General features: G+C 41.8%; 1 protein-coding gene across 1 annotated transcript in view; it reads left to right on the top strand.

Annotated features, from left to right (window-relative positions):
- Window positions 1-12,970, top strand: part of erfl3 (Ets2 repressor factor like 3) — a 44,660-nt gene that overhangs the window by 18,436 nt on the left and 13,254 nt on the right. The window contains exon 2 of the mRNA XM_026317462.1: window positions 11,363-11,597. Coding sequence (XP_026173247.1) covers window positions 11,363-11,597 — 235 coding nt within the window. The remainder of the gene's footprint in view (window positions 1-11,362; window positions 11,598-12,970) is intronic.

A 12,970-nucleotide genomic window follows, 5' to 3' on the forward strand; every position in this document is an offset into this window, starting at 1 on the left:
GCTGAATTACAACCACATTCACGCACTGAGTCAGCACAGACGCACACATAAATACAAGCGCACACACACACACACACATACTGGGTGTTTTTAGTCTGTAGCTGTTATTGTCAACTTGTTTTTCTGGTTCTGTGTATCTTTTCAGCAGGTCTGAGCTCCCGGTGTGTCACCGGCATTTATATTTGGAAAATCTGGTTTCTCTACAGTACCAGCTGTCGCATGTACACCTAAGTGAGACTGAACTTCAGACCACTTCACTTTTTCTGCACTTTATTATGTTGAAGATTTTTGTTTTTTTCAGTCTATAGTTAAGCCCTAATGACAAAATGATAACGTTTTCTGCAAATTTATTAAAAAATTCAAAAGCTTAGATCTCTATATTAGAAAAGTATTAATTCAGTTCTTTGTAGAAGCTCATTTGGCAGCAGTTTCACCTTTCAGTCTTATTTGATGAGTCTACAAGCTTTGCCCCACCTGGATTTGAGCAGTTTATCCCATTTTTTTTGTGGCACATCCTCACAAGCTCCATCAGATTAAATACGTTTTTCCATAGATGTTCTATGGGGTTTAAGGCTGAACTTTGGCTGTGCCACTCAAGGACAGTGAAGCCACTGTACACTGTGGAGCAGGTTTTCTTCAAGGACCTCTCTGTGTTGAGCTGCATGCATCCTCCCCTTATTTCTCACCAGTCTCCCTGTTACTGCCCTTGTAGCATGATCCCACCGTGCCTTGCTGTAACGTTGGTATTAGCCAGGTGTTGAGCAGTGCCTGGTGTTTGCCAGACATAGTGCTTGGAGTTCTGCCAGAAGTGTTCAATTGTTGTCTCATTAGACCAGAGAATCTTTGTCTTCATGCTTGCAGAGTCCCTTAAATGCAATTTGGCAAACTTCAAGCAGCCTCTAATATGTCTTTTATTTAAAGTGGCTTCTGTCCAGCTGCTCTACCATAAAGACCTGAGTGCTGCCGGTATGGTTATCCTTACAACAGGTTCTTTTAGATAATATGTGTACTATTTATTTATATCTTTGAAGTAAAACTAATAAATAATAAAGAGTATTGCTTAAGTTTAATTTTGCTTAAGTTTGATGTTACTGTGAATTAAAAATGGCACGCATGGACACACACAGGAAACAGATTTGTTGTTGCGGTGCATAGCAGTTGCTAACATCCTGTCCCGCTCTAGTGGCACATTCCAGGAAATCACCTCCCAAAAGTGACACACACACATACATGCACACACATACACATACACACCCCTTCTCCACCTGACTGCATGTTCAGTAACACAGCATCTAATTTACTCCTCTGTGGCAAAGTAACTCCTCGACCCGCTGACCTGACAAACACAGTGTCAGTTCAATTGACAATTGACTCACATTTGTATTACTGATAACAATGCCAACATGTTTTCATTATTTATTGTTAGAAAACAGTGAAAACTTGTTTTAACTTATTTCCCCAAGATGACTTTTTCATTACTGTGTCTGTTCAACAGTCAGAAACCCAAATATATTTAGTTTACTGTCATATATATCAAAAAAAAAAAAGATAATAATGTGGTATCAAAATACACCACATTTTAGATATCAGCTGATTTAAGATGTGCTGATTTTCTTTATCAATGTATTAAATATTGGGGGGTTTCTGGACAAACAAGCAATTTGAAGATATCAAGTCAAGTTGTTATCATCATGACGAATGTTTCAAGGAATAAATGATACACTGACTAATCCAAAATATTCAACAAATGAATAATTAATGAAAACAATCAGTTGAAGCCCTATTCAAGTTTAGGAAAATCTCATATAAATACTGCGATAATCTATATATCAGCGTAGAGGTGCACATACAGTGAAACACACTCTTACAGGCAGTAGTGAGTGTAGGCAGTGTGTTGTTGAACCAGAGGTGAAATGTCAACTGGCAGTTCTCTGCCAAGCTGTTGGCTGGAGAAGTACATTAACACCAGTCTGTAAGGTGGAGAGACACAGTGAAGGAGAAGAGAGGCGCCTGTGGCCTGTAACATGGTCGTGTTAGCCCTTAACAGCTTTACCCTAAAGGTAACTTTGAAGGAAATTATTAGGCTGGGAAAATGACTCCGTACACAGACACATTTAACCTGCTTTCTGTTTAGTTTCGGTAAATAGTAAAGGTGTTTGCAGGGGCAGATTTAATACATTCTCTCACATATCCTTGGGAATGAGGCTGCAAATTACGATACCTTTAGTATCAATTAATGTATTGATTATTTTCTAGATTAATTGGATAATCCTTTGGTCTGCAAAATATCAAAAGATTGTCATAAAGGGCTGTTACAATTTACAAGAGCCCAAAGGGGAGTCTTCATATTTCTTGTCTCATCTAACTGATTGGGCTTTGTTAAACAGCTGACTGATCACATTAAATATGGTGTCATTAAAAATGTACTGTTTTTGTAATAACTTACATTCACTCCGTTATCGCGGTCTGCTGACTCAATATTTAGCGCTGCAGTAATCCCTAGTGTGTAAAGAATTGTTCAACCTATCCTAATCAGTTTCACAGTGAGGTATCTGTTGTAAAAACAAGAGCAGTCGCAACCGATCTCTACTCAATATGAGTTAATATATTTAAGTTTGAATTGAAATAGTTCTCAACAGAATAAATGTTTTCCATGGTCATCACAAGTTGATTGTCTTCTGAACTTGTAGAAGGTGTAAGGTTTGATGTTGGTCCTTGGCTTCTGCACCAGTGCAGCATGTACAAGAGGTGTGTGTGTGTGTGTGTATGTGTGTATTTCTAAGGAGAGAGGTTAATGTCCTGGGAGCAGTGCGGCACTTTGGTGAGAGTAAATATACCTAACAGTGCCCAGAGAGCAACAGGACTCTTCTCTTGCTGACACAATATTATTCTGCTGTTCTTAACACACTCTGGGGAACACACACAAACACACACTCTCCCACCAGGCTTGTTTATGAGTGTGATTACACAGAGAGAAGTCCAGTTGTCCAGCCTACCTGAGAGCACGTTAGGTGCAGTGCCCCATGGCTTAGTATGTGTATGTGGATAGAGCTCAGTATTTTAGCTTGCAGGGTACTTGTGTTACATGCATTTGCTGCCGCTGATGTTCTTCTTTTAGTTTTCCAGTTCCCATGTGAAAAAGCTGGATAGGTGTGTGTGTGTGTGTGTTTCTTTTCCTGGAGCTCTCATGTGAAGGATCACCTGTGGTGTGTACATGTTGCTAGTTACATGGGCTGTATTGTGCGTTAGGTTGTCCCATGTGATACTAGTACTAGACCACTGGGTCCTCACAGCCTAAAATCTAGCTCATCTCATCCACTTCTTTAGAAACCAGGTGTCCTCTTAGGTGATCAAATATTCATTGACCTGATGTCACCTAGTGATCAATCAGTTAAATATCTATTTCTTCTTTCTTTGTGTTGTCATTCTTAAGAGACTGGTCGTTGAACATTTCAGTCCCTTAAAAGCAAATCATGTATCAATCATCAAATATAATTTTCAAGCATACCATATGTTTTAAAGTGATTTTCCACCTTGCAGGTATGTCACTGCTTGACTTTAAACTTTCTTCTTCTTGTCGAGGTTTGAGTTTCCTTTTGTCAAAGTTACTTTGAATCCTTGTTGGAGAGCACTAGCATTAGCAGATTATGTAGCTGTACTTTAGATAATTATTTTTGGAAGTTTATTTTTTGTACAGTATATTGAAAATCATGGATGTGCCTATATATGGTAGGCAGGAAATAAGTTTTAAAACATGATATGGTACAAATTTGTTTTATAAGAATCTGTTGTTGATAAACCACCTGTAAGCTTAAAGTTTCGTACATTTGCCTAAATGAATGGATATTTGAGCCATGTCATGACTTAAGATATTTACTGTTGAGCTTGTGAACTTGATGTGGAGGGCTGCAGCAGAGGAGCTTGTTGTGGTAGAGAGGATCCCTATGGACGCTCGTACCTTTGTTTTGTTTTTTTTCCTTTCTTGCTCCGCCCCTACAATTTCCTGGAAAAGACGTCTGTGTGTTCACTGCAAGATGAGCTATACAGCTCTGAGCCGAGAGACCAAATTATTCATCTCACATCATGTACTTCTCAAATACTTCTCATTTTCTGTAAAACTTGTGCCCTCATCACTTCCTCCTCCTCTCCCTCTTTCAGCAGTTCTGTACTTCCCCTCTTCTCCTGATCCATGTCGTCTTCTCTTAAACTCTCTCTCTTGCTCTCCCACTGTTGAACAATAACCCCAGTGTGCGTGTGTGTATGCATGTGGCGCTATTTTTGGCCCCTGCAAGGCCACAAAGCACTCTCTTCTCTCCTGCTCATTCTCTATTTCTCTCCTCTGCAGCTATATGGCAGTGAGTAGGAGCCTATAGAACATAGGAACTGGTGACCTCCAAGAATAGCTGAGCTGCCTCTGTCTGTGTGTGTGTGTGTGTGTGTGTGTGTGTGTGTGTGTGTGTCTCTGTATGCGTGTCTGTGTTTGTGTGTGATGTGTGTTTAACCCCTCCTGGCACAAGGTGAAGCAGGGAGCAGGAACGTTCTTGGCTCATCAGTGACCTTCAACAAAAATGATTCCTCCAAGGGAAATTAGTCTCCATCATTATTCACAACCTACTTTTCTCTAAATGATTGTTTCCAAACCAGTGAAATCTACTCGTGCACCACGATAAAACCACATTGATTAGTCAAACAACTGCCGACTTATTTATCATCATCTAACTCAAGTTCTGCAGTATGAGATTAAAATGGAAACTAAGCCTAAAAGTCACGTATTATTGTGATCTGCATCTCATCAAGACATTTCCACTGGTGGCAACTTTAAACATCTGATTCCACATTTCTTCCTAATTAGACATTAGCTGCAAATAAACACGTCACCTGATACAGAAATGTTTTTCTCTTCTTTACCTTTTAGTTAGAAAGTATTTTTAAGCATTTTCAAACAAAAATGCGTCAAATGTAGTATTTTAATATAAATTGAATATCTTTGGGTTTTTTAACATCACCTTTCTCTGATAAACTGTGATGGGGTTTTGTTTTTTTTTTAAACTTTTTTTTCCCATTTTATAGACTGAACAGTAAATTAATTGAGGAAAAAAAAGTAATTGATAATGAAATTTGAGGCCTACTTGTACCTGTTGTATACACCAAGTATTAGACAAACAAAAACTCATTTTTCAATTAAAGTTTCCTTCCAAAATAAAAACTTTTTGCATCAATATTTTTCTATTTTCATTTTTGTTTGTTTTTCCTCTGTCACTTTCCAAAGTCCCTGTCTTTCTGTCATTGTGTCTCACTTTCTCGTCTTCCTCTAGTATAGGCCTAATGAATTTTTAATGGACTTGGAGGGACAAGTCCAGACACTTTGGGATTCAGGCGTATGGGCTCTGATTACCCTCCTCCTACAGAGCCCACCCTCCTCTTTTTCTCCCCCCTTTCACTCTTGTTTTCTCTGTCTCACCCTCCAAGTCTTTTATCCCTCCATCACTCCCCTCCACCTCCTGGTTTTGTGTTTCTCTCTGTTAGCCCTGCTTGGTGCTTCAGGCAGTTTCACTCATCCAAGCAGCTGTGACAAAGACAAGACTGTGCATACTTGTGTATGAATGTCCTATAGGCAAATACTGACTGTCTCTCAGTTTTTATTGCTTTTTAAGACTCTCAGAGCTGACAGTGACCTCAACCCTCGCACCCACACACACACACACACACACACACACACACTTGCATGGGTTGTTTCCCACATCCACACTAAAGCTGAGTTGCGTTAAAGTAGTTTGGTGCCAGCCAACTGCTGCTAATGGCTGTTCAGAGGCCCTGGCCCTGTCTGAAAACCCTGAGTCTGCAACTCCACTGTTAGTTTGGCACAGGCCTGTCAGTTGATTTGCTGCTGAGTAGGACTCACGGCTCTGAGAATCTCTCCTCCTCATCTTTTTTCTCACTCTGGTACTTTGTTGGACTGCCCGTTTGTCTGTGCCTCCTTCCCATCAGCTCTCACCGTCCTCGACACCTCAGTTCTAGGTTGGTGATACATTTATTTCTTTGAGGTTGTGCAGTTGTCAAATTCTTTATTTTTTTCTTCTCAATTAACTTGAGTACACAATTTGTCTACAAAATACCACAAAGTCCATTATAGATTCCCAGAGGCCAAGCTTAAATTCTGGGTTTATCCATAAATAAGTCCAATAAGTCCATTGTGTACATCAAGTTGTATGCATTTCCTTACCCATAAACCATTTGTAAAGCTGTGTTTTTTATATATATTTTTTTCATCCATTTCACTTGCTAGTAGTCTAGTAGTTACATTTTTTAGTACATTGCTACCTTCTGTTGTAAATAGCATGAAACGGACAGCAAGAAAAAGTATTGCATTGTCCTCATGCCTGAACATCCTCTTGCTCCATAACGCTACTATAAAAACTTCACAAGGTACTTTAAACTCTTATATCCTATATCTTATATAAAAAATGCCAATTAAATCATTTACTAATTGCTTCAACTCTAAAATGTTTTCGCAAGTATTGTTGTCAGAAGGACTATTGAGTGAATCTAAGACCCACACAACAAAAAGCATGATAGAAACTGCAGCGACAGATCAAATGAAATATTAACTCTAAGAATCCACAGGCAATCTTGGGGAAACATTTTCTATTGAAGTTGACCAGAAGGTTGTCCTTTATTAAGCCTTAACTGTGTGTCTCCCCTTCTTCAAAGCGCAGCACCATCTCCCTTCATCTTCTTAAGCCTTTTGTCATTTTCTCCTTCTCTTTCTTCCCTTTCTCTTTCACTCTTTTCTCACTCAGTTGCTTTCATGTCCACAGCCCCCCTCGCTCCTCTCACCGTGTGTAAGAGTGGAGGTCATTGTTGCACTTGTGAGTGGCGCGCATAGCTGGAATAGCAGCAGTGTTAGAAGTCTGCTAGGGGCCTGCCACCGAGATCACATTGAGGAAAAGAGTCATCCGCACTCCTAAAGAGGAGGGGAGTGGGAAGGAGAGGGAGATGGAAGGAAGGAGGAGGGAGGGGGAGATAAGCAATCTGACCTGGATGACAACAGACTACCAGACGAGCTATGATCTCATCGCTCCCTTAATCTCCCTCCTCCTCTTTCCTTCTCTCCATCCACCCCCTCTCTCCTCTCCCACTATTGCCATTGTCTCTTTTTCTCTCTCTTCCCACTCTTGTTTCCCCGATCTCCCTCCCCCGTCTCTTTTTCTTTTACTTTCTTTTCACTCCGCTTGTCCTAGTACTCACCCCATTTCTCCTTGCCTTCTTCTTTTTCATTCAACCCCCTTCCCCTCCCTGTAGCCCTCCCTCTCTTCACCCCCTTTGCATTACTTTCTACCACCTGCCCCTCACTTGTCCCAACTCACAACCCACACACACACACACACACACACACACACCACTTCTTGGCGCACTTGCACTCTCTCTAGTGTCCCAGGGCAGAGATTAGGCGCACCCCTATCGTCCACCCTCCACACCAGTCTCTGCATTATTGATGCCTAGTCTGACTGTGTATGTGTGTGAGAGTGTGAGGCTTGTGCATGCTGTAATGGCTATCTGGTGTCTCCCCAGGGACGGAGGGGTGGGGAACGGAGGCAAAGAGAGGGAGAGTTGAGGTCAGAGAGGTTAAGTGTGGTGGTGGGGGTTAGGTAATGGTCTGCAGCCTCTTCCCCACCACTCTTCTTCTCCTCATACTGACACACAACTTCACACACATTGTCCGCTAAGACACAAACACACAAACACACACACACACACACACACACACACACACACACACACACACACAGATTCCAAAAATTCCCAGCTGAACCTCTCCTATCAGGTGAACAAGGCTAATGAAACAGATCTGTGTGTTGCGTGTGTGTGTATATGTGTGTGCGAGATAGATGATCCGGTGTGAGTCAGGACATCTCGACCTGAGTTGGACTCTGGGTGGAGAGAAGGACAAAGACACCTGTTCTTGCTTTTAGCATTCCTGAACATTAACCCAAATATGTCTCACTCACACCCACGGTCAGTAAAGTTGCTGCTGCATTCTTCAGTACCGAGCACTCATCATGTGACCTCTTTGATGTAAAGGTTTTGAAGGGTAAACTGATGGGTTATACAAAGTACCTGACACCCTGACATGTATATATGCAGTTCACATTCGTACATTTACATGGTCACTTTGCTGTACTATTGCTGATGACAGTGAATCATGTGACATTTCAGGTAGAGAATGTCCTCTTGCCATATACACAATGCAGCTGCTGGTCTGTCCTGTGTTTGCAAGCGATCAATATCACCAGACCTGAAATATATATGTGCATGTATGGCGACCTCTATAATCCACACCAGAGTCGAAATGATGACTGCAGATGCATCTCCAGAGACACACACACACACACACACACATGCGCACAAAGCGACCGACTGCACAAACTATAGTAGCAGAGTAGTTTAAAAGTCGTGACGTTGCTCTCTTTTAACATTTAAAATGTGTTGGTTTGATGAACTTTCAAAAACTACCAGCTTTACTGTGCAGACACTTGCACGTCTTTTGCAAACAGTCACATGCTGTTGACTGCTGAGACACTTCTGTGGAGCACTTGCCAGCTCAAAAGCAGCATGACAGGGTCAGTGGTGTAGATAAGGTCAGCCCCACTGGTTCTTTATTATTCATCTCAGCCAGATTGGGTATTTGAACAGCCAACTTTCAGTTCAACAAAACACACATCACTAGCTTTGAGAAGGACTTCATCAGTTTCCTATGTCTGGGAAGATTATGTTGTACGTGTGTGTGTGTGTGTTGTGTGTGTGGGTGATTATGTGTTATTGTTGAATGTCCACACTCAGCTAGGCCAGCATGTTTATTGTAGTCCCCTCTGATTGTAGATCAGTCAGGGTTTGATCATGACACAAGTGTTTGTTTGAAAGAGAAAGAAGAAGAAGAAGAAGAGGAGGAGGAGGAGGAGGAGGGTGGGAAGAGAAAAGGAAATAAAATGACATTGAGTTGTTTTTTTTGCATGCTAACTGCTACCTACATATGTAGGTCTGGAAAGTCTGAGAAATTACAGACACAGATGGCACAGTTTATGCAGTTTTTACACTCACGGTCATTTCGCACATTGGGATGTTTGTTACAGAGAACAATAATCTCTAGTTTGAATAAAGTAGCTAAGCCGCTTGCACAGCCTGTTTGACTCTTGTAGGCCACCTACTATCTGCATAATATTCAATGCTGATAAAATACTGTCTGGAATTTGAAGATGGAAACTGTGTAGGCATCCTCTCATTGTTTGATAATTTTTTATTTTGAATCGCAAAATGACTCCTGAGTAGGTGGGACAGCTGAGTGATTCATTGAATAAGCATCACAAGTATAACACTGTGGAGGAAAACCACAAAGAAATGCTGGTGAGGAACAGCGAGTAGCCTACATTTAATGAGTAAGAAGACACATTGGAAGATAACTTTCCTTTCAGAAACCCAAATTTGCCCTCCTCTGCTTTGTCACTTGCCCAGCATAAGAACCAAACATTTATAAAGCAGTTAACACATGTTGATGAAGGACTCCTCTAGCAACACCTGTGCACAGACTCATAGATACCTGCCAGATGTGCTCTCAGTATTATTTAGTGTTACGCAACTATGATTGGTAACAGTAGGCTAGTGCAGCAGAGATTATCAGTGCTATCTGTCTCTGTCTCAGGCTGCCATCCAGCAAATCCACTGGGTTGCTGGATGCAGTCCTGCACAGTCATAATCTGATGATTTGTGCCGGTTTGTTTCCCAATCTGCAGACCAGCCTGCCTCATTTCCTCTGCTGCCTTTTGCGTGCTGTGCAGTTAAACACTTCGCAAACACTGGCTTTATGTTAGCTTTATATGTCTTTCCATGTCATCCCAAAGCAGGAAATGATAATGAACCAAGGAAAATAGAAACCTATACCCATTGTTAAACGTGAGACCTGTAATAAAAAAAGTGTTTTTCTGAAGCTTACATCTTTCAGTTATTTGTCACAGCATCACATGGAGAGTTTCTAATGTTGATTCTTCATCTATGTAAATAAGACAGACAAAATAGGAAGCCTAACGACGCTCATTGTTTGCACCAAACAGCATAAAATCAGCAGATTTAATGGGCATTAAATGTCCTGCGCAACCACACCCTTAAGCAGGGTGGGTGCTGTTTCTTTTGTGGCTCCTTCTCGCTTATGCATCTAATTGTGCTATGAGGATGATTGTTGATAAAATAAAATTACAGTCCAGACTATATCTGGCTGAATATTACACTGTAATAGTCTTAATTTTGCTCAGTCGTGTCAATTTTTCTTGACCACCCAGGCAACATAATGTTAGTGGGAGACTTGCACAAACATTTTTAAACATACCCGCTGGCACATAAACTCTCTCAAACTTGTACATTTGGGCACACACATGCTCAAAACAAACGGTCATATACCCACGCCCACAGTCTCATTATGTGTCTCTGCGTTTTCCTCAAGCAGAGGGTGGAGAGAGATGGAGGGATAGACAGGAGAGATGACTGTCCATGTTGTTTTCCTCCAGTCATAGGAAAGAGTGACTGCATGAAGGAAAGAGGTGGAGGAGAGGTGGAAACGTTTTTCATCTAACTGTTCCACGAAGCCCACTGACACTACAACTTTTAGTGTTACAGTTTCGGTGTGCATGTGTGTTTCCTGTGAAAGTGCCACGGTCGCGAGGTGGTGACCTAATGACAGCAGAGAAGTTTGGTTTATACAGAAGCCTTAGGCATTCTCGTAAGATCAAGATAATTAGCATTATAGCAGCATTCTTGGGCTTAGCAGGTTGAGACATGTTAAAGTGCTTCTCATACCATTGTTTTTGAGGTCTATTAAACTCATGCTCTCGCTTCACTTTACTTTCTCCTCTTCTTTGTGTGTGAAAATGATTGTAGAAATTTTGAAAGAAAAATGCAGGGAAGACTCGGGGTTGAGAGTGAAGATGGCTACTTTAGGTGCAGTGTGAAATATGACTGAGGACACTTCGCGCTGTGCATTGTCATGTGTGATTTATCCTTGGCCAGACAGCTTTAATCCTCTTTTCTCTTATAGAACAGACTCAACTCACCTGAAATGGCAACAACTGCTTACTCCTAATTGTGATTATATCTTAGTCTTAGTCTCTTTTAGTTTCCTTCAAATGGATTTTATGTAGTCTGAATGTCTTCACAGAGACAAGGTGGAGTCATTTGGATTCACATATCCATGAAAATGATGTCCCCCCCCCCTCCTCCAGTTTACTATGACTTGTGCTCTTCACATTACTGTTAACTGTTGCTGGCACAATGGTCTGACCCACACTAACCTCCCACTCTCTTTATCTTGTTCCAGGGTTCGCCTTCCCAGAATGGGCTTACAAGCCTGAGTCAAGCCCTGGGTCCAGGCAGATCCAGCTGTGGCACTTCATCTTGGAGCTGCTCCGAAAAGAAGAGTATCATGATGTCATCGCCTGGCAGGGAGACTATGGCGAGTTTGTCATCAAAGACCCAGATGAAGTGGCCCGGCTGTGGGGGGCCAGAAAGTGCAAACCCCAAATGAACTACGACAAGTTGAGCAGGGCACTGAGGTATGAAGGCTGAGGAATGTGCTTGAAAATGCATGTTTCTTTGTTTGCATGTAGGAGTCTGTAATTATTCATAGTTACAGTATTTGCTCCTTTTCGCGACCTTTAACATCTACATGGATCTGCATATACACATGATTAGCTGTTTTCCAAGTAGCTAAATTTTGCTGCACTACATTAGTCATGATTATGATGAGGAAGCTGAAAGAGTGAATAGCCAGCTCTCTCTCCACCTTCAATACCACGACTGAGGTGAGACCCTTGAGCAAGGCACCGAACTCCCAACTGCTCCCCGGGCGCCGCAGCATTGGCTGCCCACTGCTCCGGATGTGTGTTCACGGTGTGTGTGTGCGCACTTTGGGTGTGTAATGCAATTTCCCCATTGTGGGACTAATAAGGGTAAATAACTTAACTTAAAATTTAAAGAGCCCACATGTTCCAATTCAATGATTAATTCACTTGGACCTTGCAATCAAATCACACAGACCACTACTGTCTAGGCAAAGCACAATTATGAATCTACACTGCGCTTTGGGATGAAGTAGGAGGAAGAAAATTAACCATGATATAAGAAGTGTATTACATCAAGTCAGTATCACAGACTAAGAGTGATTCTTTGCGTATCAGCTTTTTTAGGAAGCTCACATGGGTTAGAAAATTTTTGGGCCCCCTCTGAAACCAGGCCTGATGACTGAACTTGCAGTAATCTGCCACATCCAGTCACCTGACATAATTACCATGGATCCACAATCTTGTGAGTGGGCGACACACATGATGAATTGGAGAGTTAAAATACGCTGTCACTTGGCCAGTAGCCAAAAGCAGAGGCTGGGCAGACTGACCGCGGGCTGCTGGCTCTCAGAACATGGACTGTCATCATTTTGGCAGAGTAAGAGCCTCAGATAGTGTGCTTTTTGAAGCGGTACCAAATATATATAGTTAGACTCCCCATCTATGTACATACTGTCTCTAGGCCACCAACTGAAATGCCACTTTCTAAAATACTTTATCATGAAGCCCAGCACACTTCAATCTCCTCTCCAGTGGCAATGTGGTTCCTGTGTGCAAAAAGGATGCATGTCCAGGTTGAATGATCAGAGAGGTTACTGTACACATGTAGATAAACTAGCACTGGTGCAGATGTTCAGTACATGAGGTTACGACTCTGAAACTCACACAGCCTCCCCTGAGGCTACAGCCATTGTAAAGAAACATTTTGTTATTTAAACTGAGAGTACCATCTGTGACCCTGGTAGCTGATTCCACTAACAGCAATGACCCGCTGGAAGCATTTCATTCAGACCCACAGACCTCATATTGTCATATCTTTTACTCTCTGTTTCATCCAGACGTGCCATTAGTCATGCCTGCCTGGG

Source organism: Mastacembelus armatus, chromosome 16 (genome assembly GCF_900324485.2).
Source record: "Mastacembelus armatus chromosome 16, fMasArm1.2, whole genome shotgun sequence".
NCBI lineage: Eukaryota > Metazoa > Chordata > Actinopteri > Synbranchiformes > Mastacembelidae > Mastacembelus > Mastacembelus armatus.